Source organism: Stigmatopora nigra, chromosome 13 (genome assembly GCF_051989575.1).
Source record: "Stigmatopora nigra isolate UIUO_SnigA chromosome 13, RoL_Snig_1.1, whole genome shotgun sequence".
NCBI lineage: Eukaryota > Metazoa > Chordata > Actinopteri > Syngnathiformes > Syngnathidae > Stigmatopora > Stigmatopora nigra.
Window position 1 is genome coordinate 364,383 of NC_135520.1, and position 27,829 is coordinate 392,211.

Consider the following 27,829-nt stretch of genomic DNA (forward strand, 5'->3'; position numbering starts at 1 on the left):
AGCGCCGCAAGATGGCGGTATGTTGCACACGTGGCAGACGTGACGTTGTTCCGTAACGGAGCAGAGAAGAAGAAACACATTGAGGACACTTTGGGGCTGAGTCGGAAGAGCTAAGCTCTTGGCGAGAGCTTCGTTCCTGCTCGCTGCTTCCTGCACTATCTTCTGATCAGGCAGGACCCGACGAACCGCAACAGACCGGACCGAACCAAACCCAACCGCAGCGGAGGGGCACAATGGCGTTCACGTTCGCGGCCTTTTGTTACATGTTAGCGTTACTCCTCACGGCGGCGCTCATCTTCTTCGCCATTTGGCACGTAAGTACTACATTTATTTACTAATTACGCCAGGTGAGCAGTACATGGCGCCAGGTTGAGGCCGTTAAGGTTTCGCCATTTACGTAAACACGCTAATTTGTGTGGAATGGGCAGACGTTACTTTTTGGGAATATGCCGTCGACTAGCATCGCTTCGAGTGACTTTATTCTACCTCTTAACTTATTTGAGTTAGTAATATGCCAACTTGATTATTTTCTAACATTTAGCAATTTGAATGTGTTGTTGTCGTATGAGAAAGGAAGTTATTTGGCGTTTCCTCGCCAGCTAACGAGCTTGGAAGCTTAGCATTAGCCTGATGGGAGTCCGCCGTATGCCACAAATCTCGCGAGATCTGCACGTTTCATTTGGATGTCGGTTTTTTCCTCTTTGTATTTTGAATTGTTTTTTCAAGTTCCACAACAAGCAAAAGGATTAAGGCCAGTGAAAGAATAAACAAACGAGTCACAATTCTCACTTGGCTTCATTGGGATTTTTTTCCCTCAGAATTTGGCCTTGTGAAATATCAGAAAACCATTTATTCTCACGTGATTAGTACGTGAGACGACTTGTCTCAAGATGAATGTGCGATTAGTACAAGCGAGTTCGTGACAGCCCTATTTGTAATGACTTTTTCTTTCTTTCTTCCTACAGATTATCGCATTCGACGAGCTCAAGACGGATTACAAGAATCCCATAGATCAGTGTAACACATTAAATCCCGTAAGTGAGCGGCGTCCCGCCGTCCGTCCTTCTCGTGAGCGCATGCCATAACGCTCGCCGACTCGAGTGGATTTAACTCAATCGAGGGATCCCCCGACGCCATCATTTCTCTGCGCCGTCACGCTAAATCAGGGGTCTGGAACCTTTTACGCCCGCAAAAAAAAATCACGCTTTCAATTTCTCGACAGTCAGAATTGAAAAGTCAAAATAGATGGAAATGTGCGCCTTTATTGTAATTTCACCGCTTTTTAAAGTAACCTTTGAGTTGTATCAAAGAGCCACATAGGGCTCTCGAGCCATAGGTTCCCTACCCCTGCGCTAACTGAATGCAACCTGGCCGGACCTGTCTAAACTAATGCTATTTTTTGTTGTTGTTGTTCTCCCATGTCTTTCCCAAAACACTTGTTTTAACTCATTTCCCCCGCCAAAATAAAGACAGTTGACAAGGTCAAAAAGATAAAACGAGTCAAAATTGCCCTGAAGGTTCGTACCACTCTTGACCACGTCAAATGGCCGCTGGTTTTGCACGAAGCCAAAGTGTTTGCAACGGTCTTTTCAGTTAGCTCCTCCTCCTCCTCCTCCATTTGGCGCCTCCCAATATTTGTGGACAGAAAATCTTGGCCGCTCGATGCTGTCATTTCTTTACCGTGAAATAACTGGAAAGACTTGCAAAGGCTCCAAACATGCATGCAATTCTAAATCTAGTTTGAAGAACTCTCTGGCTATCGTTGGATCAAAATGGGCACGATACGCAAATGAGGCGCGTGCGTGCATGCCTCGGCCGTAAAATAAAAAGGCCGTGTTCCGCGGGAGGGGAAAAATGGACGCCTAATCCACTTGAAGTGGGAGCACTCGTGACGAATGATGGAATGCTCATTCGCTACCAACCTTCAAGTGGATTGAACGCCGATTGATGGTCATTTTGAGCAAGTTGAGTTGGAGGAGCCCATCACCTTTTGACCCTCCTCCGCCCAGTGGCATGATCACGTATTGTTGTTGTTTTTTTTTTGCCAGTCCTTTTGACCGTGACGCTTTCTCTCTCTCTCCTTCCCGCCCTCCAGCTGGTGCTCCCCGAGTATCTCATCCACTTCTTCTTCTGCGTCATGTTCTTCTGCGCGGCCGAGTGGCTGACGCTGGTCCTCAACCTGCCGCTGCTGGCCTACCACGTCTGGAGGTGAGTCGGTCTGGCGCAGGAGGGTTGAATTTCCGGGGCTAACCGCGAGCTAACCGCGAGCTAACCCCGCCTCTGGCAGGTACACGAGCCGGCCCGTGATGAGCTGCCCGGGGCTGTACGACCCCACCACCATCATGAACGCCGACGTGCTGGCGTACTGTCAGAAGGAAGGCTGGTGCAAGCTGGCCTTCTACCTCCTCTCTTTCTTCTACTATCTCTACGGGTAAGCTCTACTCTCATTTTTTTGTCACGGCTCTTACCATCAGACGGCCAAAATGAATTGGTCAAGCGTCACTTTGACACTGGGTTCCGTCGTATGACAAAATGACTGATAACCTTTTTGGCAAAGGAATCCGAAGTTGTCTTGCAGAGAATGAATTCCTATTTGTGTTGTATTTCTTTTTGTGTGCGCAGCATGATCTACGTTTTGGTGAGCTCCTAAAGCGGCGAGTGGGAAGAACGGCAACAAAAAAAAAACAGGTCGGGAAACTTGGAGCTCCGAGCTGCGTGATCATACGGCCACGCAAGCAAGCACGCAAAACCCCCGCACTCAAGGTAGCGGCCAGAGATGGCCAGCATCCATCACACCCCGACGCCATCTTCAATCTCTGGGGACGTAGCATTAGAGGAACCAGCAAAAGAGAATTTTTCTTTAGTCAGTCCCTCCCCCCCTCCCTCCCCCGGCCAACTCTCATTTTAGTCTGGTGGTTGACAAAGTAGTTGGCCCTTTTCGCGACCACGTGCTGGGTTAGTTTGTCACTTCCCCAACAATTGAGCCACCACACTTTTTTGTTGACTATACTTGATTTGGCCCCACCTCCTTTTTTTTGGTTTCATCTTTGGATGTAAACAGCACTCCTTTAGCCACTAGCAACATCTATTTGTCCAGAAAGAGGGTTCAACTACTCTCACTCACGTTCCTCGAAATGTTAAGACTTGCCTTTCAAACGACGACAATAAAAGCATCCCACTCTGTTTTAGACTTTGGAGGGCTTTTATTGAAAGAATTTGTCATACGCTCATGAAGTGAGAAGAAACAGAAAGACAGTAACGAAAGACATGGTCAGCCCCATTCCTAGAAAAGTCTAAGGAATATATTAAGAGCAGTTTTTTTTCCCTTTTAAAGTGCATGCTGACACGACGTGGTTCCCGACGCCTCACCGAGAAACGGGACGCTCCACATCCACGTCGCCGCTTTCTTGGTCGGCGCCGTGTTGCTCCCGGAATTCGTGCAGAAAGTTGTATTGCTGTCGATCGAGAAGTCGGAACAAATAGGATGGTTAGACTAAACACAGGCTAGTGTGATGGACAAAAATGGGAGGGACTCACTTTGACGGTCTGAATGGCGCCGTGTCCTCGGTGCTCCCGCAGAATATCCATGGCCCGCTTGGCCGTCATGGTGACGGACAGCTGGATCAGCAGGCAGGCCGTAACTGGGGAGGAGATCATAATGACATTGGCATTCATCTACCTGACGTAAGGAAGGGAAGAAAAAAACAGTTTGCCATACTTAATGCAGAGCGGCCTAGACCTCCGTAGCAGCTGCAATTCAAGTAAAAAAAAAAGAATGACTTTCAAACAATAACAATCATGAAAGGCAAACGCGGCTAGGAGCCTCACTGGACGAGTGTCCTGCGGTCGGCCTCCAGGCTGCGCCGTAGTCGCGCCAGGATGCGGGCGCACAGCTCCGGGTGGGGCGCCTCGCCGTCGGGGAAGGGCATGTGGTGCACGCTCAGGCCTTTCTGCCCGTAGACCTCCAGGAGCGAAGGCACGCGGTACTTGGACAGCTCGCCCAGGGTGCACAACACAAACACGTCCTGCACGCCCTGCTGGCGCACCTCTTCTGCACGCAAAATAGCACACCAAAAACAGTCAGGGCGCTTTAAAAAAAATGACCCCGAGTTGCCGGCAAATGGCGTCGACCATGTAAAGCTCACCGACGTCTTTTTGCAAACTCCTGCGGATGTCTTTGAACCTGCAACCTGTAAAGGTGTGTCGTTGATGGGACGCCTACGTGAGGGCGGGTAGGCGGGGACACGCAAGCGCTCTACCTGGAAGGGTGCAGATGCCCACGAACTGGGAGGAGCCCACTTCTGACAGAGGAATCCTAAAATTCAGACAAAACAGTCTTAAAACACGGGTGATTCATAACTTAAACGATCGAATTATAATGGACAATTTGAAAAGTTGAAATAGGAATATTAATAAACAGGGAGATTATTTTTTTTATGTAAAAAAGAAAAAGACAAGGTAGTTGGGAAGCCAACCATGAGATGTGAAATGGTGTGTCATCTCCGTGGCCGACGTCGTCGTCTGAAGACGACGACGAGTCGAATTGACCGCTCCACATCTTGTCGAGCCTGCAGAAAAAAACAGCAACAGCGGTCCATTCACCAACTCCCATAATGCAACTCGCTTTTTGTCCTCGTTCCATTTAGCAGCCGTGCATACACATGTAGCATCTCGGCTAGCACGTTGAATTGAGACGAGCCTACCCGGAAATGCAGTGCTATTTGTTTATCGAGGTACGAACATTGGCCGTGAACAAACGACAACCTTTGGGGAGTCGACGCGTACACGGGATGTCAAATATGAAGCCGTACGAAGAGGAAATAGGCCAAAGGTGAGTTGGTTTCCTTACCGAACGGGCAAGAACTTCGAACGTTTTTTGTTTTGTTTTTTTGACAGCGACGTCGTCAGCTGTTGTGGCGATTTGAAAAGATGTCCGTGAACGCCGCAGCCAATCGGAACGAAGCTTTCTTGTAAATATCGTATATTAATGAGGCAGATAGCGGTTACGTACTCTTTCCTTGCTCGGTTTTCCGGGGCAAGATGGCTGCCTTAAAACGTGAGTCATCTGGTAGTCTTTATGATCTCTAGGCACTCTTCGGTTACTTTTTTCCACAAGTCTTGTTTTTTCCTACCTTAAGTGTACTGAACACAAAGAAAAGTGATTATATGAATATATAGGTGTGATATAAAATATTAAGACAACAAACAATTTTTCTAATACTTTAAAGTGGCCGCTGCTTTTTCCTTCATTATGACGTCGGGTATGACGTGTGCTGCCCAAATTTTGAGCAAACACATAGTAGAATAGATACTGTTTAATAGCTCACATACTACGTTTGGGATGGTGCCGCACAAAAGAAGGAAATAAGAATATTTTCAGGAGAACAGAACGGGGAAAAGGTGATGTTTTTTATGATTAGGAGGCCGCTTTTTATTGGGTCAACAGCAAAGACATTGATCAGAGGGACTTTTTAGAGGTGCAGGTAAGAGGAAAAACATTTCTGATGTAGGTCCTACTTTGTGGGTTAATAAGCATGTGAGCGGAAAAAGGAAAAAAAAGGAGTACTTTACTAGGAGCATCTTTTGATGGCTATTGAATTGAGGTAAGTTCTTCAAAGCCAGCTCCACTTTGTCCAAGTTGTCATTTTTCATGCTGCCAACATTATTCCGCATGATAGACAAACTCTAAGCCTGCTATATTTTTGTTCTTCTAGCACAGCTTGGATCGAGCAGACTGCAGCAAGCTGACCAAGCCACCTCCCGCCGACAATGCACGGCACACAAGCTTTGAGCAGAGGGTCTGACGGTGGGGGTCCACCACCTCGGCAAAAACAGGTCCGCAAACAAACAAGATTGCAAGATTTTTATTGCACCGGAATGACCACGCGTCCTCCTTATTTGGAGCAGGTGATGAAAGACCAAGAGGCGGAACTCGTGGCAGAAATTGAAAAGGTAAACAAACACAAACGCAGTAGTAGTAGTAGGGGGAATACATATCTGCATTTGGAAGGAAATTCTTGAAAATGGCCATTTCAGCTGCAGCGCTTGGTTGCGGAGCTGAAGACGGGTTTCTCGGACGCCCTGCTGGAGCTGGCCCAGATCCACCACGGAGACTCGCTCCTGCGCGACGAGATGGACGACCACCGGCGTCACTGCGGCCGGAAAGCCCGCCGCTCGGAAGCCCTGGCCGAGTCCCTCAGGGTGAGAGCGCCCGGACGGGTGCCTTTGTCGTGGCTCTCGCCAAAGCCACTTTCTGCCGCAGGAGGAGCTGGCCGCCGTTCGCCGTCAGGTGCTGGCGTTGCGCGAGCGGTCCCGCCCGGACGCCAAGAGCGCTCAAGCCGAAGACGGGCACAGCCCGATACCTCCGCCCAGGAAAGTTACGGCCACTCTGCACTTCCGCGGCCCAAAAGCATCTTTTTGAAATGTGTATTTGTATCCATCCGACGCAGCGAGGCGTCCCGAGGGAAAGCGGCGCTGCGTGGTTTTCTGCAGGGACTCAAAGCCGGACTCTGCCCAGAGACAGGTGCTGTATCAGCATTGGACGTCTATTGCCGTCAATAGCGTTAAACCGTGGACATTCACAGAATAAAAATAAAATCCATCTATAGTTTGGGTAGTTAAATCCAAATAAATATCACACGATAAATAATTAAGACAAACTATTTTCAAAACAAAATTGTTTGAAAAGGAATATTCACCCCCTTACAAAATGGTAGTTTTATTTTTCCAAAACAGGACTTATCATCACAAGCTCTCCACCATCAACTCCAATCTTTTTCTTTTTGTGTTTACAGACTTGCGCCACCAGGCGGCACTGCAGCTTCTCCACTCCGAGTGGCACTACGTGTCTTCTTTGAAGCAACTCTTCGACACTTACAAAACGACCTCACGCGACAGCCCCCAACCGCAGTAAGATCGATCGTCTTCGTTTTCAAATCAATAAAATTGGCCACAAGAACGCCTACGTAACTCGAAAACTGTGCCAATGCGCGAATCTCCCAACTTGTGCAAACGAGCTCCTCGTGTTTTCATTGACTTCGACGGAGCATTAACGCAAATCCCTAGAGCACGAGAGAACAACCAACGCCTGCGCCACAATACTATAAGAGAAAAATGGATCTTTTGACCAGATGAAAGCGGTAAAATGACTTAATGTGTAGTGTTAATAATGTAGCTAAATGAGTTGCTAGCTACTTGAACGCCATCCATATTGATTGCATCTCGTGATGCGTTCAATGAACCTAAGATTTGCTCGTTTACATGAAACCCATTCCTGTGACATACCAACTTTGAACTCCTAATGTATAGGCTCATCCGGTCCCGTTATTCTCCAAATATGACGACTTGAATTGTGTAATAGTATGACTTTACTGTCGTAGTCCGGTTTTTATATGGTATTTAAGAATTGTTTTGTTGTTGAACTGTTACAAAGCGTACTGTGCTGAAATTTGACAACTTTTCTCCCGTCGTTGCCATGCAGAGCGGCGTTGGCGTCGTCCGCCGAGCGGCTCTTGCGGCGCCACCTGCTCTTCGGCAACAACTTGCGGGAACGACTGAACGCCCGCCGCTGGAAATCGTTGCTGGGAGACCTTCTGGTGCAACTGGTCGGACAGAATGACGTGAGTGGCTCGCTCGTGGGAGGGACGGAGACGGACGGGACAGAAAAAGAAAGACAAAAAACAAGACAAAAATGGTTGTGCTTGCAGACGTCTTTCTCGGAGGCCTACGTGGGCTACAGCGCCGTGTTGGCCTCCCTCCTCTCGCTGGACGTCCTCAAATTGGACGATGGTGGGGACAAGCAGGTACCAATGTGTCCGTGCCAAAATACTCTTTTCTAATGACTACAATTTGATCAAGAATGAAAAAAAATAGCGTATTCCATCAAAAAAGTGAGCAATTTTAATGACACCAAAAATGTACCATTTGTTATATCAAGAAATAAAGTTAGTTTTGTACACATGGCAGGCAACATGACATATTGATGATAGAAAATAATGATGCTTTTTTCTTTCTTTTGTGCCCTGATTTTGAGGTGGATGAAGTGGAAGCGCTGTCGCAGTCTTGGCTGCTGTTGGCCCCCGTTTCTCGTCTTCACGGCTACCTTGCTCACATCCAGGTATTGACACACACACACGCAAACACTCACACTCTCGTCATCCTTTTTTTTTCTTTCGGGTGTTAAGAACCTGCTGCAGCGGACGGACGAGGACCACCCGGACCGCAGCCTCCTGCTGGGCACCCAACGAACGCTAGGCCACCTTTTGTGGCGCTGTCACGCCATCCTGGACCAGGACGTCCACTGGGAAGAGCCCAGGTGGGTCGACTCGCTCCGCCCAGCCGCACGCCTAAAAGTCACCCAAAACATGTCGACTTGGCTAGTTGCCGCGGCGACGACGACCACGAGGAGGAGGTGGCCGGCGGCTCGGCCTCGGACGACGTCCCTTGCAGGGCAAACGGCGAATGTGCAGGTCCCAGGTGAGTGTACAAAACAATTCAAATTGAAAAAAAAGAAAGCATCAAAATAGAGCTGGTACACTCCAGCTAATGTTTTGAACTTCCATTCAAAAAGAAAGAAACAAAAAAACGCACTTTCCCCAACGTAGCTATTTTTCATGGTAACATTTTCCAAGTGAGGTTTCAAAAATGATAGAAATGTTCTTTCATGTCCATTTATGACGTTATTGTCAACCATGGTCAACCTTCCCTTTTTTTTTTTTAGCAGAACGTGGGAGCAGGGGTCCGTGCAGACGGACGGGGAGCTGGCCGTGGAGCGCTGGCCCCGCAGCCCGTCGAGGCGACCCAGGGGGCGCCGTTCGCTCACTCCGGAGCCTCCCTCGGCGGACGCCTGCTACGACGACGACGGCGACGGCCGGGTGACCCCGTACGAGGACGACGGCGACGACGACGGCGGCGACGGCCAAGTGCCGGTCCTCCTCCGTCCGTCGGAGAGGAGCGCCCGCCTGCGCTGGGAGATTCCCGAACGGACGTGCGGCAAAACGTTGAACGTGAGGACGGGGTCGCCGCCGCTGCGAGCCGCCAGCGCCTTCAGGCCCATCTGGGAGCGCCCGTCTCCGGAGAACCAGCGGCGAAGCTTTCCCGCTTCCGGGTGAGTCTTGTCCGCCGAAGCCCGTCTAAATGCTCGGAGATCTTTAGCTTCCACTCATTGATTTTGTTAGTATTGGTCTGCGGGCCCAATCCAGCTTAGATCAAGCGGGCCGGAGCAGTAAACTCATTGAAAAATGACATAGAACTAACAATAAGCCCAATTTTTTCCTTTGTATTAGTCACTAATATTAATAATTAGTGCAAAGAATGTGTAAATTATCAAAATGTTTATTAACAGAATTTTCCTTTTACATTATGAACAATATATTATGAACAAGAGAATAACGTAAGAACATAAATATCAATTCATGTTGTCTGCACGTACTAAAACACTGCGCCCCCTAGTGGATAATACAAGAACTACACATTTTAAAGAAAAATCATATTTTTTGATACAATGCAGCTTTCTTCCGCGGGCCGTGCCAAACCACCAGACGGGCCGGATACGGCCCGCGGGCCGTATGTTTGACACCACTGCTTTAACCAATGCGCCCGCCTTTGTCTTTAGCGTGGGACAAGCTGCGGTAGAGCCCTCCAGCGGACGATTGTGGGATGACAGCGAAGACAGCGAGGCGGCGTGCAGCACCGTTTGAGCGTCGTCTGAGTGACGTCCAACAGGTTAAGACAATCCAAATTCTTTGCTTCTTTGGCAAAGTTTGAAGAGTGAGGCCGGTACAAAATAAGACTGGGCCTGATTCATTCGACTCATCAAAGATGATCAAGAATAGAAAGTAGGTAAAAGGCCACAAAGGATCTGGAGAAACCACTGAAGAACCTCAAAACAATTAATCAAGAAAGAAAATAGTATTCTCCTTCACCCTTTAAAAGAAAATAAAGAATTAGAAGATTGTGGTGGGAAAATGTCAAGTGCCCCACAAAATACATGTCAAATTAAAAAATGATTAAAGTTTTTTTTGTAAAAGGACATTTGTCTTATGTTCTTATGTCGGGGGAGTCACCAAGACGACGCTTTGCTCTGCTTATCGAACTTTTCCCACTTGAAGCTACATTAAAGTACTAAGTATGATCTGGGAGTGAAAAGAGACAAAAGAACAAATACTACCACCTATTCCTGTAGAGTGGTGGCTCAGTGGCTAAGTCATCAGCCTTCCACCTCTTTGGTCTTGGGTTCGAATCCCAGTGCCTGCAAACATTTTCCAAATATTATTCAGGTAAATGAATGGGATAAGAGTATAAGTATTACTACCTTCTCTCATAGGGTGGTGGCCCAGTGGCTAAGTCATCAGTCTGCCACCGGTGTGGTCCTGGGTTCAAATCCCAGTGCCTGCAAAGATTTTCCAAATATTATTCAGGTAAAAGAATAAGTTAAAATGTCTAAGTGTTTAAGTGTATAAGTATAAGTATTCAATGGTGAATGAAGCATTTTAACAAAAAAAATGACTAAGTGTTTCACCCCATTTCCAAGGATAAAACGTTTCAACACCTATGTATAAGTGGGGCACGAGTTGGTGTAGTGGGTTGCACACTCGCCTTTGCACCGAGAGAACGTGAGTTCGCTTCCCGGTGTCGGCGGTTCACTGACCAAGCAAGCGGTCGAGGGTCGGCCGAAGGCCGACCCGAGAACGCCTTTCGCACATACAGGTCCATCAAGTGTCTTCCGAACTGCCGAAGGCAGTTCGGAATATAACCTTTTGCTGAAAAGTATGATAAAGTGTTTAATAAAAATTAAAAAGTTTTTCTTTTTTTTCTCTTCTTCTTATTCCATTTTCCAGACCACTTGGTTCGGTGATCAGCCAAAGGGCGACAGCGGGAAGCGAACCCAGATCTCCCAAACGGGAGTCCAGTGCACTAACCTCTGCGCCAACCAAGTAGCCACACTTTCCTACGTCAGCATTTCAGTGTCTTGAGCACAAGTCCACAGAAACAACTAAGGGAAAAAGTGTCCGAACCGGGAATTGAACCCGGCTCTCCCAGACGAGAGACGGGTGAGTTAACCACTATGCTACCAAGTAGCTACACTTTCCTATGTCAGCATTTGAAGATCTTCACTGCAAATACACAAAAACAATTAAGTGAAAAAAAACTTTACTATACTATGTGGTTTTTTGGTCTTGCCTGGGAAGACGAACTTGTGGAGAAGCACTATACAATTTTGTCGTCATACGCTGCTGAGGGTGTGATGACTACTAGGCTTTTTGTCAAGTCAATGATGACGACACTGCCTATGTCTGATTTTCATTTCCTTTTAAAAGAAAAATGCCTTATAAATAACTTATAATTTAAATAAGCCTTACTATACATGGTCATTGCCAAAAATAAATAAATGAATTAAAACGTCAGATTTCACCAATATTAATCCAGAGTGACTTTCCACAATTAGGATATTCGTTTTAGGACAAATGGTCTCTAAAGGAATTTCGAGTTGGAAAAGTCATCATTGAGCCGTCTTCTTTTACGTCCTTGTGCGCGATCTTAGAAAGGATTAAAAAAGACACTAAAGGCAATTCAATTTGGAGATATTTTAACTGCAAGTGAAACGATATCTTTAGAGAAGCTTGCAATGTAGAAAACGGGAGCATTTCTTACCTTTTCGGCGACATGCGTGCGGTACATAAAAATGGGCCCCCGTCGAAAACAACAACTTCTTGGTGGACTTGTGTTCGTGTACTTTAACAAACGTGTTTTGGTTGAAGCTGACCCAAATGAGGCCGTTTAGATTAAGCAATTAAAACGCTGAAAAGACGTTTACAAACAAAACAAAGCATACAGGTTAACGAAAAGCGTTTTTTTCCCATTCTTTTTCGGTGTGTCACTTCCGGCTCACCAATGTGACGTCAATTCTTAGGACGCCCTCTCTTTTTTTTCCTCTTATTTTTTAAATGTAATAGTTTGAAATGAAAGCCTAGTCTTATGGGATCCTACGCCTTTATATCAAATCAAAAGCCTTTATTGTCATCTTACACAGCTGTGTATAATGAACTATGTCTTTGTTTGAATGAAAAAAATATACTGAACTACATAGTGTAGTGACCAGTAAAACAACACTGGGATTCGAACCCCAGCTATCTGGATGGCAGTCGGGGGAGCGAACCTCTCGGCCATGAAGAGGCCACACTTGACCTGGTGATTATTGGAAGGTCTTGACTAGACATGGTTGTTTCTATTTAAGGGGGGGAAAATGATTCCCGACTGGGATGCAGGTTTTGAACCCACCACCTTTGGCATGGTGAGCAGGCACTCTACTCATTGAGCTGAGTGAACAAGCCAGCACCCTTTCTTGCAATTTAGCAGACAACTGTTTTCCTCCACAAATTTAAAATTGTACTTGGAAAGTTACAGGTTTTGAACCAACCACCTCTGGCATGGTGAATGGGCACTCTACTCACGGAGCTAAATACTCAAGACACCTCACCATGTTGCCATTTAGTGCCCAACTGTTTTCCCTCACTAATTTTAATAGATTTTTTGAAAAGCATGGGTTTTGAACTTAGTATCTTTCACATGGTGAACAGGTACTCTACTCATTGAGCTAAGTGCCTAAGTGCCTAAGTGCCTACTCTACTTTGCCATTTAGCAGGCAACTGTTTTCACCACAAGTTTGAAGTTATTTTTGAAAGATGTGGGTTTCAAACTCACTATAACTTACATGGTGAGCTGGTGCTCTCCTATGTGAGCTAAGTGGACAACCCACCTCCTTACAATGCCATGGGCTGGCTTAATACTTAAAAAAAATGTAAAGGTCACTTAGTCTATGACGAATTATAAACTTGACACCATAGTAAAAAAAACCCAAAGTGTTAGAGCCAGAAAAAAAGAGTTAAAAAGAGCACAATACAAAATGGTCTCCCACAGTGTTGTTGTTGTTAGGCATTATTGGAGTCAACCGCTGCAGATGAGTACAACCAGAAATTTCACTTTATACAAATTCAGTTATTGTATACATGTTTTACGTGTGTGTCTGTGTATGTATACACACACACACACACACACACACACACACACACACACACACACACACACACACACACACACACACACACACACACACACACACACACACACACACACACACACACACACACACACACACACACACACACACACACACACACACACACACACACACACACACACACACACACACACACACACACACACACACACACACACACACACACACACACACACACACACACACACACACACACACACACACACACACACACACACACACACACACACACACACAAACACACAAACACACAAACACACACACACAAACACACACACACACACACACACACACACACACACACACACACACACACACACACACACACACACACACACACACACACACACACACACACACACACACACACACACACACACACACACACACACACACACACACACACACACACACACACACACACACACACACACACACACACACACACACACACACACACACACACACACACACACACACACACACACACACACACACACACACACACACACACACACACACACACACACACACACACACACACACACACACACACACACACACACACACACACACACACACACACACACACACACACACACACACACACACACACACACACACACACACACACACACACACACACACACACACACACACACACACACACACACACACACACACACACACACACACACACACACACACACACACACACACACACACACACACACACACACACACACACACACACACACACACACACACACACACACACACACACACATTCACCCAGCCATTCATTCACACACACTCAGAGTATCCACAAACATGTACAAGTTCGTCGTCGTATAGCTTTTTGTTCTAAACGTTACATAGGCAACTTGTTTATTTTTTTTCTTTTCGTTTTTTTTTTTTAAATTGTAGCATATTATTAGAGAGTGTAAAGTAGAAAAACAAAAGAAAAAGGCACATCTGATGGCGCCGTTGGCTGGACTTTTCAGTTTGGGTGGGCGGGGCTTTTCAACCCCACCCAAGATTGGGAGGGGCGGAGAAGGGGGGGGGGGGGATAACTCAGGTGGGGTATCTCGACTTCCTCCCGCTGCCGTTTACACATCGCGGCTGGCCGGAGCCCAATGTGCAAAAAACTAAACCAAAAAAAAAAACCCAAGCCGGAAGGCAACTTTTTGTGTGGCTTGGAAACAGTCACAGTGTCGATCCAAGGAGGAGGAGAAGGAGGGATGGCGGAGGAATGGCGGAGGGATGGCAGAGGGATGGCAGAGGGATGGCAGAGGGATGGCAGAGGGATGGCGGCTTTGTCGCTCGCTTTAGGCTGAGCTGGCTTTAGGCGGAATCCCAGTCCGACAGAGAATCCCCTTTCCTTATCCTTTTGAGACCCCCCCCCCCCCCCCTGCATAAAATATGAAAGAAGACTTTGGCAGCTGTCGGCCGAGGGAGGACCAAGCGGAACACTTCAAGCTACAACGCTGGCAACTTTCCAAAATCAAAGCCGCCCGACCGCCCGCCCGCCTATTGTTTTTTTTTTTTTTCTCCAGGGCTCAACCACCCGCCACCGAGCAACACTGATGGAGTTCAAGTGGGGTGGGGGGCACCAGGCTAGTTCCTCAGACTCCAAACCCTAGAAAGAAAATGCTTTTTGTCTGTTGTTTTTTTACCTGCTAAAGAGAAGACCGGAAGCCAACTCGCCCTCGGGGGGCCGTCCGTCCGTCCGTCCCAGGGGGAAAAAAAACAGGGGGCAGAGTTTGGATTCCGAGTGCGGGGAGGGGCGACCGGCGGCTCCTCGCCAGCCGGCTACGGCTCGCTGTTTTCCACCAAGGAGAGAACGTGCGGCGGCGGCGCCTCCCGCTTGTACGTCTTGGGCGGCAGCTTGGGTAGCGGCGGGCCCGAGTTGTGGCGGGGGGGCACGGGCGGGGCCGAGGGGGGCGGCGGCGGAGGCGGCAGCATGGGGCACAGGCTGGTCTGGCTGGCGCTGAGCGGGCAGCCCCGCCGGGGCACGCGCGGCGACGGCGTGCCCGGCGGCGTGTTGGGCGACGCCGGCGAGCCGCCAAAGTCCCAGTGGTAGCGCCCCACCGGCGACGGCTGCAGGCTGAGCGGGTAGTTGATGAAGATCTCCGGGGGACGCTGGGGCACCGGCGGCGGCGTGTCGGGGAGCGGGTCCCGGGGAGGGGGCGGCGGGGGGCTGGGCAGGGGCCCCTCCCCCGCCGGACCGTTGTAGCCCGGCGTCCGCGGCTGCGGCAGCCGGGGGGGGATGGCCGGGGGGCTGTCCGGGCGACCGTCCGCCGGGCGGCAGCCCTGGCGGGTCACACGGGAAACCTCAACTTTTTTGCTTTCGACGAGAAAAATAGTTACTTACTTTGCTCTCCGACGTGGCGTCCTTCCTCCGAGGCGGAAGGGGCGGCGGCTTCAGGAACTCCTCGCCCAGCTGGTGGAGGCTGCCGCAGGACACCGATTGGCACTCTGACGGTGGGGGGGGGGGGGGGGGGGGGAGCGGCAAAGTTAGTGGGCCAGGCGCTAGCCATAGCCGGACGGCGGGGCCACGACTCACTGGAAGGCGGCAGGAGAACCGAGGCAAAGATGGAGTTGGAACCTGCCGCGTCACCAAAAGAACAGGTCAGATAACCAAAGGTCACTTGTTAAAAAGGGAGGACGGCGGCGAGCGCACCACCGTAGGAGCTGCTGAGGTCGTGGTCGGCAAAGACCGAGCCCAGGTCGGAGGAGGCCGACTGCGGCGGCGTGGGCGTGTTGGGGGAGGTGGGCACCGAGGCCGACGCCGGCGTCTCGCCGTCCGTCTCGGCGATGCTGCGGAAGGTGATCTTGTGCGCCGGTTCCCGCTCCAGAGGCACCGGGTGGCCCTTCAGGGTGCCCGAGGTAGACGTTCGCACGGGGCGCACGCCGGGCGATTTCAGCGTGTACGACGTCTTCCTGGGCTGGAGGGGGCAACAAACTTGACGGGTCAAGTGGGCGGGTTGACCACGGGCCCCAGCCCGGGGGCAAACTCACAAAACGAGGCGCTTGTCTGCAATTCCTGGGCTCGATCTCCATGGACATGTTGAACAAGTAGTCGGAAAACTCCTTCTCGCTGCGGTTTCCCATCGGGTTCAAGTTCTCGAAGAATCTCTGAGAGGCGGAGGACATTTTGCTCGGGTCCCGTCACCGAGGCCGGGCCACCGGGGACCTTTTTCTCACCCGGATGTCGTGCTCCACTTTAAGGCAGTAGGGCTGGTTCTGGTACTGTTGGATCTCGCCGGTGATTTCGGCCACTTTCCTGCGCTTGCTGAAGTTGATCAGCTCCTTGCCGTGACGTTTCAGGAAGTCCGGGTTGCCCTCTTCCGTCTTCAGGATGTTGGTCAGGTAAATACCTGCCCAGAGGTATTTGAACCCGAGGCCGAGGGAGGGTGGGTGGTCTGGGCCGACTTTGGCGGGAGACTCACCGAAGAAAGGCACGCAGGGCGGGTTGATGGACTTGAGTTTGGCCAAGTACTTTTTGAAATGGTCTTGACTCAGTTCCACCGCCTCTTCCAGGATCTTCTTCCTCCTCTCCGGGATGGCCTGCACAATGAAACCGCGTTGACGTCGTCGTGGTGTCGCTCCACGCGTGGATTTTACGGGGCCGGCCCTACCTCGTAGGTGTGGTCCAGGCGGTAGACGGGGACCGAGTTGATGGCGCACACCACCTCCAGCACGCCGTTGAAGTTGTTGAGTTCCTGGAAGACTTGCAGGATTTCGATGACGCGCGTCCACACCGCCACGCGCTCTTCCAGGTTCATGGTCTCCACGATGCACCTGAGGCGGAACACCAGGACACGCTTAGAAATGGCGGCGAAGACGACAAAGACCAGACACTCACTTCTCAAACCACAGCGTGAGGTTGGTGGTGTGTCGGATCATCCGGAGCAAGTTGGGCGAGTTCTTCTCTTTGTCCTCTTTGGTCCACACGCTGCCCACCAGCTCGGACGGACGCACGGCTCTGCCCATGGTGGTTTCAATGGTTATTCGTTTGGTTTGAAATCATTTTGTGGTTTCAATGGTTATTCGTTTGGTTTGAAATCATTTCAAATGAAAAGTCAACTCACCTGTAGAGCTCCGACTCCAGCAGGGTCAGCTGACGGGCGATCTCGATGGGGTGCAGGGTCATGAGGTCGAAGGAGTCCACCTGACCGGCCCGGCAGATGTGCCACTCGATGGGCGGGGGCGGGCTCTCGAAGGTGATGTTGTGGCTCACGCCGTTGCTCTGCGTCTGCAGCTTGCGCCGGATGATCTTGTTGATGGACTCCACCCACTTGCGCATGGACTTGCCTGCCGAGCGTCATTTAAGGTCAGCCTCCTTCGCGTCACTCTTTTTCAGCCTTTTTAAGATAGTAAAATGACGGGAGGCGGAAGCGGGAAAACGGACCTCTCAGCTGGATTTTGCCGCTGATGTATTCCTCCAGGCGACTTCTCAGTTCGGGGTCGTTTTCAAAGTCGTAGAAATGATGCTCCACCCACTGGCGGAAAACGTTAAGCACTCTGCGAAGGGGGGTAAAAAAAAAAGAGTCAGGCTTTTCCCGGATCCCCCCCCGCCCAGATCCCGACCCGACAACGCGTCTCACCTGAGCTGGACCGGCTGCACGTACTCCTTGCGGAATCTCTGGAGCTCGGCCGCCATGGGCTGGTCGCCGTTCCACAGGGCCTGCCGGTCCTCCTCGGTGGGCTCCGGTTCGGGGATTTCGATCCTACAAAACGGAATTGGGACGGAATTGGGACCGTAGCCGACGGCTAGCGTTTTTTTTTTTACGCCCGAGCGGGTACCTGTCGATCAGCAGCGTGAGAAGCTCCTGAGGTTTGCAGAAAGATCGGTAGGTGGTCAAAAAAGTGCGCACAAAGTTTGGATCTGGAAGGCGAGATTGAAAATGTAATGTGGCCTCGTTTTGCCCCGTTTCCCCCCCGTTTCGCCCCTTTCTCCCCCCCTTTCTCCCCCCCTCTCTCCCCCCTTTTCCTTACCGGCATACATGTGGTAAGTGAGCCTCTCGATGAGCTTGACCACGGTGCCGGCCTTGATGATGGGGATGCCCGTCTTGCTCTGCACCCGGTCCTCAAAGACAATGTTCTCCTCCGAGTCGTGCACGGCAAAGCGGTAGGACTCGGGCGAGGGCAGGCGCAGCGGGTGCGCCCGCTCCTCGTGCTGCAGCACGGCGTCCAGCATGCGCTCCAAGGTGGAGCGGTACTGCAGCGCCACCAGGGCCGCCATCCAGGCCGCCTTCTCCTCGGCGCTGCGCGCGCAGAACACGGCGCCGTCGTCGTCCCTGGCCGCCAGCTCGAAGGCGTGCCGCAGCTCGGGCGAGTCGTCGCGGTCGGCGATGCGCACCTTGCGCAGCACAAACTTCTCCTTCAGCCGGTACTCGGCGCCGCTGCCCGAGCCGGGCAGACGCGAGCTCTGGTTGGCCTTGCAGGTGATCATCAGGCCGTCGAAGAGGAAGTTGTGGCGCTCGTGCTTGGCGCCGGCGCGCAGCAGCGGGCCCTCCAGGATGAACTCGCTGCAGCACTGCCCGATGTCCTTGCCCTCCCAGCCGTCGATGCTCTTCTGGATCTCGTTCATGCGTTTGATGGCCAGGTGTTTGCTGCGGATTTGACGGCTGTGCGGACGGTAAGTGGCTTCGCTGTGGCGGCGGAGGGAATGCGCTTCCGTCATTTAGAGGATGCGATCGGGGGGGGGGGGGGCCCGGAGAGAGAGGCACTCGGGTCATACCCCGGCTTCCGGCGAGGCTGCTTGGCGTAGATGCGCTCCACGCTGCACTGGAGGTTGAGCAGCGCCGTGATGGCCTGTTTCAGACATTCGCGGTCGTCTTGGTCTTGACTGCGCTCTTGAAGTTGCTACGCAAAACGACAAGCGCGTCACCTAAAGTGCCGCACGCCAAGCGTTTCCCACTGTAAACGAGCTGATTTACCTGCAAGAGCTCAAAATAATGCATGCAGTGGTACACCGGCACCATCATGAGCTGCGGAAGGACGTACTGGACGGCCTCTTTGAAGCCTTCTGCTACAGACTGTGGGCAGATAGACAAAAGACTCAAACTCATCAAATCCAAAGCATTTTTGTCATCATACACAGATGTTTAGGAGCAAATGGGGCAAATACAATTCTTTCACTTGCCATGAATACCATCCAAATCAGGAACATTCGGGAAGTGTCACCAAATGACGTTCCGGAGATTTGTTTCTTTTTAAAATGTACAAATAGGGTACCTGGAAGTAAAGGCCGGCGGTAGGCCTGGCCATCAAGTTGTTGAAGTGTTTGTGGAAGTCTTTGCTGAGAATATCCTGGGAGAGCGTCTCGTACGGGTCGAACGCTTGCTCCTGCACAAAGACCAGAGGAGGCGGGTTTAGGGACGCAAGTGTTGGCGACGGGCCGGTCCGGAGGTATATAAAAAAAGGCCACCCACCTCGGCCAGGTCCTCGAAGCAACTGCCCACCAGCGGGTGAGGGCTGCCGTCCGCCGTCATCTCCACGGCGTCCTCGATGAGGCCCAGCAGCTTGACCGTCAGCTCGTGGATGTCCAAGATGTTGCTGAAGATGGCCTCCACGTCCTGAGAGAAAAAAAAGGCATTGTTTTTTTGCGGCCTGGCATACTTCTGGCGGGGACGACGACCTCATCCCACCATCCGGATTTGGCGCTTACCCGCGGCGTGAAGATCTTGGGGTTGGACAAAAAGTGGTGGCGGAACACTTTGATGATGAGGTCCAGCTCGCGCAGGTACTGTCGCTCCTCGGCGATCTCCAGCCGCACCAGGTCGTCGTACGTCAGCTCGCCCGACGTGGACGGCTCGTCGGCGCACTGGGAAATCAGGCCGATGTCGTCTTCCTGGTCGAACATGTCCATCAGCACCTGCGGGGGGGGACCAGACGGGGACACGTCCTTTATTTGAACTCTCGGGATGGCCGAGAATTGGACCCACCTTGTCGGCGCACATGGACACTTTGATGTCCTGCTGGCTGATTTCGTAGTGGCGGATGTTGCCCACGTAGTTGCCCGCCAGCTTCAAAATGTCCGCCGATATGTACTCCAGGACGGCCACGATGTAGAGCGACACGTGGTAGTCCACTCTGTAGCCCAGGACCTCCTGCGGGGAGACGCAAAGCCACCAATCGTTGGGTCAGTCCAACTCTTTACGCCAGCACTCCCCGAGTTTCGCATTTCAGCGCCAACCTTGAGCAGCGGGTGTATCTTGTCCACGGGCAGAAGCAAGGGGTTCCTCCTCTTGCGCTTCTCGATGGCCGACTGCGCGTCGGCGATGGCCCACTTGTCGATGGGGTGAGGGAAGGTCTTCTGGACCCGCTCCTGCCGACGCGCCAACGGACCGACGTGAGGCCCACGGAAAAGTCGACGGAAAATGGCGAGCGTCTCACCTCCACGTCCTGCACGGAGCGAGGCTGCGCCACGCAGAGCATGTTGAGTAGCTGCAGGATCAGCTCCTCGATGTGCTGCAGGGCGTCCTCCTTGGCCTGGAGGTTGGGATGGACCTGCTTCTGCACCTGAACGGGGAAGAAGAAAAATCAACAAACCCTCCATTTCAACACGGCAACGGACGTCCGACCCTTTGGGAAAAATGGATCCATGTCCCGCCCCCGTGGAGAAACCCCCGCTAAGCTAAGCTAGCGCGCCAGCCGGCGCAAAGTAGGCCACCAAAAAGTCAGCGGGAAGGAATGCCGGCCGGCGTTAAGGGCTTAAAAGGGCCAACGTGGCGGGCGCCCGACATGACCTTCCGGGGCTCTGACGCCGGCCGCGGCGGCCAGGAAGTCCCCGTGGGGATTCAGGCGCCATGGAAGAAAAAAAAAAGCTCTGCGCTGAGAAGGTGGAAAATCACAAGGCAAAAGCTGGCACGCTCGACACCCGCGTCGGCCCGGACAAGCGCGCTCACCAGACGGGCTAAAAATAAGACCAGGCGCCTCGGAAAAACGTAAAAATAGATCGCCGCCCGTCGAAAAGCAGAAGCAAATCTGCCAGATGGAAGAGGCGCGTGCACTTCAAATTCCAAACAATAAAACTAAGACGGTATAACGTGCAGGCATCAAATTCCAAATTCAATTGATTAACGGTCGGGCTGTCCGTGTATGTGGTGGAGTGGGCGGGGCAAAACAAGCTCGGGTTGCAGGTTGTCAGTGCGTGTGATTCATGCCATGACATCATCGGCCATTACGCGGCAGGGCAGAGATCAACTGGCGGACAAAAGACAAGGCGCACTTGTGACATCACGACGACGTGCGCCTACAAACAGAAAAAATTGACAAAAAACTTGACTAACTAAAGACAAAACGATGAGTCGACTGTAAAACACAGACAATTATTTCATTGAAATCATTGTAGCAACTTACCGCCCATTTCTAATGTCCTTTTTGAATAAAGGGATGAATTTGGAAGCAAAAGTAGAACCCTCTGACCCCGAAAAATCCTAAAAGATCTCTTACGTCTGTCTGACACTTTCCCCTTTAGCGTTTGCGTAACAAGTCGAGAAAAAGCGGCCGGCCGGCCGGCAGGCGGGCACGGTCGCTCACTCTCACTTTCACTTTGTTTATCTCGGAGGGTCGAGGGAGGCGCTTTGGACGTCGCCGACGCACGCCACCGTACTAGGACGGCGAAGGAGGCAAGATTCTATCATCATTATTAAATAGTAACGACATTATATCGGCATGCAAATGACTGGACTTGCCCTGCGGTCACTTGGATGAGATTGGTGCCAAAATATGGAGTATTATACACCAAGCCGTTGCTCCAAGAATAGAATTCTAGGCTATTTTATACAGCATAGCGGGCAAAAGTAGAGTCAATATTTAAAATGGCCAGCGACAGATTTTACTATCACAGGATTAAGTCAGTAGAGTATAAAGAGTGTATCAAGTGGTAAAAAAAAAATGACCACTAATTCTAGGTAAAGTGTTACCGGATGATAACATGGCAAAATCTCAATTTAATCTACTTCTTTTTGACAGCCTAAAGTGAGAAATAATCCAATTCCATAAAACCACTAAATATCAGTATTGCGTCGATACACAGCACTAAAATAGAGGGATTGTAAACAACATGTACTACAAAGTAATGCACCGGAGCTGTGCAATATTTACATATATTGCAGTTTCATTTAAAAAAAAAAAACATGCGAGATGATCGGAGATTATAAACGCTGCCTAAGCAGAATGCATTAAAACAGAGGTAGGGGAATAATTGGCTAAAAGTAATAGAATTTTCTTCTTCTTTTTTTAAGATGCTAAAGGGTAGTCAAGTCCTGTGCCAAGAATATTTGGATTCTGCTCATTTAGCCGTCACAGTGTGTCCTTTTGATCATGAACATTGACATTCCCATGAGAATTGAGTACGTCGTTTGTTAGGTTATTATAGCTGCCAACTTGTACAGTCAGCTAGCAAAAGTGATTAGCATAAGCTAAGCTAACGGTACAGTGCTAATTTGGTATAATGTCATTGACTGCGCACTCCCAAACTTTGTATTAATCATTTACAAAGGTTCTTAAGCGGTGTCAGGCCAAGACGTGATAGTAATTATCTTTAAATTGAATTAGAATGCAGACATTTAGAAAAAGAGATATTTTGTCTATTAAAAAACCGCGGTATCGATAGAGTATCGGCATTGGCTGATACAACAAAGACAGGTATCGGAATCGAGAGTAAAAATAATGTCAGGAGTGAAACTAAACAAAATACGTCAGCGTTAATCGGGAAATATGGACGTTTTGGGGCGACGTAAACGTCGGAGACTTTCATAGCATTCGGGGGTCTGCCGACATTGCCTATCGTCCGTCACATCTTGGAGAAAGTGATTGCCAATCGACGAAATAAAGAATTACATTGCTTAAAATGCCTTCGCAGAGTGTGAAAATGTAACGCAAAGTGTCTGTTTGGTGGGGCTAAAGTTTGCTGGCTGCTGATGGACTAGTTGTCGATGTTTACCTTGCGCAGGGCTTGCACGAAGAGGCCTCTCCACTTGTGACTGTTTTCCTCGCTGGAAAAGTCGTAGATCTGCTGGGGCTGCATCGCGGCTCCTGGCGTTGCCGTGATCCGGCCCCAACTGTCAGCATCGGCCCCGGCGGATAGTTAGCTCCTTTTTGTGGGTGGGTGGGTCAGTCCAGGGCGGCGGGCACGGCTGTAGAGTCCGTCCGTCCGTCCGAGTGACGCTGCCGGCTGGCTAGCGGGCTAGCTGGTTGGTTGGCTGACTGACTGGCTGGCTCACGGGGGTGTACCTGGACGCGAAGCAGGCTGGCCGGGCGAGTCCGCCGGCAAAGTGGCCTTTAGTTAAGGCGGTGAAAAGCCAGCTACATTCGGATGAAGCACATGTAGCTCCGGGGTCGTTAGCTTTGGTATAGCTAGCGAGAAGCTAAGCCACCGTTCGGTGTAAACACGGCACGGCGGCTCATTCGGGAGCTAACGGCTAACAACAAGCTGGCTACGCGTCAGCGGGGCCGCTTCAAAAAAACGATTCCAGGCACCTTAAGTTGAATAAAGTCGGCCCATTGGGACCCAAGAAGCAAAATATCGTTCAAAAATGGAAAGGCGCTCGATTATTCACCGCAGTGAAGACACCTGTAACGTTAGCGCGTTAGCTCGGTGGAAGCTAAGCCGCCGCTGGCCTCCGAACGAACAAGGCACACTTTCTCCGGCGTCACACGCGGACATCTTCTCCCGCTCGGGAGCCTCCCAAAGCCACCCTCCAAGAAGGGAGGGAAAAAAAGTAGTCCCGACGCGAATAAAGCCGGTGACGCGGCGGGGACACGGCCAAGTCCCACCGAGGGCACGTCTGATGTGAGCGGAGGGAGGCGCTCGCTTGCCAGCCTGGGAGCTTTCCTGCTTTGCTTTGGGAAGTCGCGTCGGTCGGTCGGTCGGTCTGACGAGATGTTCGTTCGGAGCGACTCCTCTCACTCACTCCCTGCCTGCCTGCCATCCCATTGCCCTATTACTTTACATTCATTAAACATGAGAGAAAAACAAAAACATGTGGGAGTTACCCACAAGACCCTTTAAAAATGTTGCTTACATGAAACATTACATGACATCTTACAAAATGTTTTATTTTTGTATTGAGCTTACAACACACGGTTAACACCGTGGTTGCCACTTATTAACAATAACAAGAGTGGTTCCCAAAATGCACCGTTTTTTACTTTGCCCCCAGTGAATGACATCAATCTTATTGAAAATGGCCTGCACAAGAAGTTAAAGTTCAGCCTACATTCTATTGCAATTCACTGTTTTAACATTGGTTGGGGCTAGTCACTTAAAAAAGGGCCTATTCATTACCTCACAAGCTGACATGTTGAAAAATATCTTTAAATTGATATGTAATATATATTAGAATGGGAAAATACAAGGACATACATTAATATTGGTACATCTAATTCAGGAAAACATATTTGGATAGATACAGCAAAAGTCCAATGAAAACTATTTATTAATTCATCATATGAGAACTAACGTACGTATAACTATTTGACCAAGCTGTACCAATGCACTATAAAAATGTCATAACCCTATGAAAACTTGATCGCCCTCTAGTGGATCACTGAAAGGCACATGTGCGTTTTTGGAAGATCTTTCATGTGACCGAAAAAAGGTCAGTCTGTATACAAGTTGTGTTTAAAAAAAAAAGAAAGAAAAAGAATGACTCTTTTTGAGTGTCTTCTTTGGCTTTCAAAGTGCCTTTTTGGGATATTTGAATTCTCTGGTCAAAGTTGCTCATCCCGTTTGGCGTTCAAAGCGCAAAGCGCTCCCGCACTTCGTCGGCGATCATTTCGCCGATGGCCAGCGAGGAGGTGGCGGCGGGCGAGGGGGCGTTGCGCACGTGCAACACGCGGCTGCCCAGTTCGCCCACGCCGCCGTCGAAAACAAAGTCGTCCACCAGGTTGCCGTCGCGGTCCAAGGCCTGCGCTCGCACGCCGGCGGGACCCCTGGACACGGGAACGCCGGCGGAAAGGAACCAAGATGGACGTCAAGCCGGGAAACGCGTTGTGACTTTGCGTGCTTTGACTTTTTCTTTCATTGCTTTCTATTCTATCTATCAAGTTGATGGATGACTATTGGTTCATCTAAATTTGTCTTGAATGGTTTTTGTAAGAAGATTTGACACACACACACACACAGTCAGTCTTACCTGAGCACGTCCTGGCGAGACAGTTGGGGAATATACTTTTGCAAGAGCTTGACCTGCGCCCCGATGAAGACGCCTCGGTACATCTCCCCGAGACCGTAAGCCAAGTTCCTCATCACCAGCTTTTGAAGGCCTCTAAAAACGGCAGACGCAAATAAATAATCTTGTCAAGGCTCACCTTTACAACAATGCCATTTTTTGGGGGTGTCTACAGTCCACGGCAAAGTCTAACGGCTTGTCACCTGAAGGAGAGCGCGTCGGCCAGGTCTCTGACGTTGAAGTCGTAGATCTTGTATCCTTCCCTCTTGAAGGCCAGGACGGCGTTGGGCCCCAGCCAGATGCTGCCGTCCATGCGCGGCGTGAAGTGGACGCCCAGGAAAGGGAAGCGAGGATCGGGCACCTGAATAAAGACGCACGGTGGATGGAAGGTACGTGGACCGATCCCTCACACAATACACACACACACACACACACACAAGCGTCAAAGCGTGGCAAGCAAATGCCTTACGGGGTAAATGTTGCCCTTGACCAGGTAGTGCTTCTCGGGCTTGAGGACCAGGTAGTCGCCTCGGAAGGGCACGATGCGCGGCTCCCGGCTGCAGCCGGAGATCTGCGACAGGCGGTCCGAGTAGAGACCCCCGCAGGTCAGCACGTAGCGGCAGCGCACCTCGTCGCCCTGACGAAAAGGTTTGGCGTGGCGTCGTCACGTTTCGGGCCGCGGCCGGATCTTTCGGCGGACCGCTCTCACCTTCTGGTCCCTGATGACCACGGGACGCTCCAGTCCTGGAAAGAGACAAACGACAAGGATGAGGACGGGGTCAGGCAGGGAGTTCATCCGTCCCCTCCCCCACTCACCTGGCTCGCTCCCCGCCGGGCTCTCGGCCGCCACGGAAATGTCGTCCACCCGGAACTGGGTGAGCACTCGGCCGCCGGCCTCCTGGAAGTCTTTGCCGTACTGCAGCGCCACCTGGCGCCAGTCCACGATGCCCGTGTTGGGGGAGTCCAGAGCCATCACGCCCTGAGAACGGCGGTCAATGACGCCCTTTGGAATTCTTGGAATATTGACGAGTGCGAGTACTTGGCAGTGCGGCTCCCGCTCTCGAATCCCTCGGGCGTCCACCATGCCGAGTCCCGGCACGCCGTTCTTCAGGCCGCGCTCGTGTAGGGCTTTGAGGCGAGGGATTTCCTCCCGGTCCACCGCCACGATGAGCTGAAAGCACAAGCGTCACTCACGGCAGGACAAGAAACATGTGTAAAAGTCATTAGCGGAGCGGGCACGCTAACCTTGCCGCACTTCTTATAGGGTAGGCCTTTCTTGTCGCAGTAGTCGTAGGCCAGCGCGGCGCCCCGCACGCACAAGCGGGCTTTGAGCGAGCCCGGCGTGTAGTAGATGCCGCTGTGGATCACGCCGCTGTTGTGGCCGCTCTGGTGCGCCGCTGGGCGGGCCCACCACAACAGAAACGGCCCGTCAACAAAGATCCAAGGCGTGGCGGCCATTCCGTCCTCACTTCTTACCCAGCTCTTTCTCCTTCTCCAGCAGGGTGAAGGTGAGGGTGGGGTGCCGGAGGATGAGCTCCCGGGCGGTGGCCAGGCCCACGATGCCGGCGCCCACCACCGCCACGTCGCAGCTGCCAAAAAAGAAACGTTTTTGTAGACAAGATGTACACACACGCACAGGTGTTGACCAAGCGGTTCAACGTCCCGCCGGCCGCGTCCGCCAGCGCGGCGACCTTTGCAATGGATGCACGCTACTCTTATTTTTTGCCGCGTGTCCCCTCATAGGCTGGAATAAAAATCATGATGTTACACGGAGGGAAATATGAATTGGAAGCGAAAAACTGCACGAGTATTATTGTGGAATTTGGCCCATTTATAGCGGCATCTAACCAGACTGAAAAGGACTGTGGGTAAATTTGACGGCGATGGACGTCCACACAACAGCGATCATTGTATGGCCTCCCCTCCCAGTTCAATCGGGAAGTTCATAACGGTGCAGTACTACTGTAATGTGCTTTGCTTTGGGAACTATTACATAACAACCCCCGCCCCGCCCCATCCCGTCCCCCTTCCACACACTGAACTGATGTAAAACACATGTCTTGAATTCTTCTCCTCTTTTTGATACGGCAATATTTATTTGAAGTACTTCGTGCCAAAAGAAATAATTTGTATTGTGCACAATAAGTTAGTTACAACATACCTAATATTCGAATGCCCTTGACAACGCAAGAAAGTCGTTTAAAACATGTCCGTTAAGTACGTCCCAACTGGACAGCAGTCAAGAAAAACCGTAACAGGCATGAAAGCAATTAAAGTGAGTAAATGAGAAAGCAGAAAATGTCGTTGTGCTCACCTGTGTAAATGTTTGGAAGTAGTACATGTGTCAAGTACGAAGCTAGCGCTGGCAGCCTTCGAGGAAGCTCTCGTCACGAAGATTCGGAACATTGCAACTACTCGTCAGAGGAACTTTTTATCATTGCATAAAAAAGCCCAAAAGGCCAAAGCTAAAAATGTTGCCAGTTCGGATCCGCCTTCTCTTGACATTTTCCCCTCCCTCCTCTTCCTTCTGGGGTCATGGAGAAATCAGCGAAGGGCCCCCTGT

General features: G+C 50.7%; 5 protein-coding genes and 1 long non-coding RNA gene across 17 annotated transcripts; 2 read left to right on the forward strand and 4 right to left on the reverse strand.

The window, feature by feature from the left end:
• The first annotated feature begins 44 nt into the window (after positions 1 to 44).
• cnih1 (cornichon family member 1) lies at positions 45 to 3,190 on the forward strand. The gene is made up of 5 exons (XM_077731983.1): positions 45 to 314; positions 966 to 1,034; positions 2,096 to 2,208; positions 2,288 to 2,431; positions 2,623 to 3,190. Exons 1-5 carry the CDS (start codon positions 234 to 236, stop codon positions 2,648 to 2,650), a joined length of 435 nt encoding a protein of 144 aa, XP_077588109.1. The 5' UTR covers positions 45 to 233; the 3' UTR covers positions 2,651 to 3,190.
• A 2-nt stretch (positions 3,191 to 3,192) lies between these two features.
• Positions 3,193 to 5,038, reverse strand: cdkn3 (cyclin dependent kinase inhibitor 3). Its single transcript, XM_077731979.1, has 8 exons — positions 4,850 to 5,038; positions 4,476 to 4,568; positions 4,260 to 4,315; positions 4,146 to 4,190; positions 3,829 to 4,051; positions 3,719 to 3,750; positions 3,538 to 3,641; positions 3,193 to 3,455 (listed from the first exon to the last, which is right to left on the reverse strand). The coding sequence occupies exons 2-8, from the start codon at positions 4,556 to 4,558 to the stop codon at positions 3,366 to 3,368; spliced, it is 633 nt and encodes a 210-aa protein (XP_077588105.1). The 5' UTR covers positions 4,559 to 4,568; positions 4,850 to 5,038; the 3' UTR covers positions 3,193 to 3,365.
• On the forward strand, positions 4,650 to 10,030 carry LOC144206807 (uncharacterized). 9 transcript variants are annotated; one of them, XM_077731976.1, is made up of 12 exons: positions 4,650 to 4,831; positions 5,715 to 5,835; positions 5,908 to 5,952; positions 6,037 to 6,523; positions 6,795 to 6,909; positions 7,481 to 7,619; positions 7,707 to 7,802; positions 8,033 to 8,116; positions 8,184 to 8,314; positions 8,380 to 8,475; positions 8,720 to 9,106; positions 9,614 to 10,030. In XM_077731976.1, the coding sequence occupies exons 2-12, from the start codon at positions 5,770 to 5,772 to the stop codon at positions 9,696 to 9,698; spliced, it is 1,731 nt and encodes a 576-aa protein (XP_077588102.1). In that variant the 5' UTR covers positions 4,650 to 4,831; positions 5,715 to 5,769; the 3' UTR covers positions 9,699 to 10,030. The 9 variants fall into 9 exon arrangements, with proteins under 9 accessions (XP_077588102.1, XP_077588097.1, XP_077588101.1 ...); XM_077731975.1 differs by lacking the exon at positions 4,650 to 4,831 and adding an exon at positions 5,022 to 5,056; XM_077731973.1 differs by lacking the exon at positions 4,650 to 4,831 and adding an exon at positions 5,066 to 5,603.
• On the reverse strand, positions 9,316 to 13,498 carry LOC144206813 (uncharacterized). Of its 3 annotated transcripts, XR_013328437.1 has the most exons (4): positions 11,653 to 13,498; positions 10,920 to 11,114; positions 10,313 to 10,390; positions 9,316 to 10,249 (listed from the first exon to the last, which is right to left on the reverse strand). It is a non-coding gene; the product is annotated as an uncharacterized LOC144206813 (long non-coding RNA). The 3 variants fall into 3 exon arrangements; XR_013328436.1 differs by lacking the exon at positions 10,920 to 11,114 and having other exon boundaries at positions 11,653 to 11,912; XR_013328435.1 differs by lacking the exons at positions 10,920 to 11,114; positions 11,653 to 13,498 and having other exon boundaries at positions 10,313 to 10,909.
• A 1,253-nt stretch (positions 13,499 to 14,751) lies between these two features.
• sos2 (son of sevenless homolog 2 (Drosophila)) lies at positions 14,752 to 24,029 on the reverse strand. 2 transcript variants are annotated; one of them, XM_077730948.1, is made up of 23 exons: positions 23,037 to 24,029; positions 20,483 to 20,608; positions 20,283 to 20,414; positions 20,032 to 20,196; positions 19,755 to 19,961; positions 19,519 to 19,662; positions 19,322 to 19,432; positions 19,024 to 19,122; positions 18,825 to 18,949; positions 18,080 to 18,735; positions 17,888 to 17,969; positions 17,689 to 17,811; positions 17,493 to 17,605; positions 17,173 to 17,395; positions 16,947 to 17,066; positions 16,720 to 16,882; positions 16,531 to 16,648; positions 16,286 to 16,458; positions 16,100 to 16,216; positions 15,765 to 16,026; positions 15,645 to 15,686; positions 15,453 to 15,556; positions 14,752 to 15,391 (listed from the first exon to the last, which is right to left on the reverse strand). In XM_077730948.1, the coding sequence occupies exons 1-23, from the start codon at positions 23,118 to 23,120 to the stop codon at positions 14,891 to 14,893; spliced, it is 3,990 nt and encodes a 1,329-aa protein (XP_077587074.1). In that variant the 5' UTR covers positions 23,121 to 24,029; the 3' UTR covers positions 14,752 to 14,890. The 2 variants fall into 2 exon arrangements, with proteins under 2 accessions (XP_077587074.1, XP_077587073.1); XM_077730947.1 differs by having other exon boundaries at positions 15,762 to 16,026; positions 23,037 to 24,027.
• A 101-nt stretch (positions 24,030 to 24,130) lies between these two features.
• Positions 24,131 to 27,829, reverse strand: l2hgdh (L-2-hydroxyglutarate dehydrogenase). The gene is made up of 10 exons (XM_077730960.1): positions 27,581 to 27,829; positions 26,743 to 26,855; positions 26,512 to 26,663; positions 26,306 to 26,437; positions 26,083 to 26,245; positions 25,976 to 26,010; positions 25,736 to 25,903; positions 25,470 to 25,627; positions 25,231 to 25,362; positions 24,131 to 25,027 (listed from the first exon to the last, which is right to left on the reverse strand). Exons 1-10 carry the CDS (start codon positions 27,670 to 27,672, stop codon positions 24,832 to 24,834), a joined length of 1,341 nt encoding a protein of 446 aa, XP_077587086.1. The 5' UTR covers positions 27,673 to 27,829; the 3' UTR covers positions 24,131 to 24,831.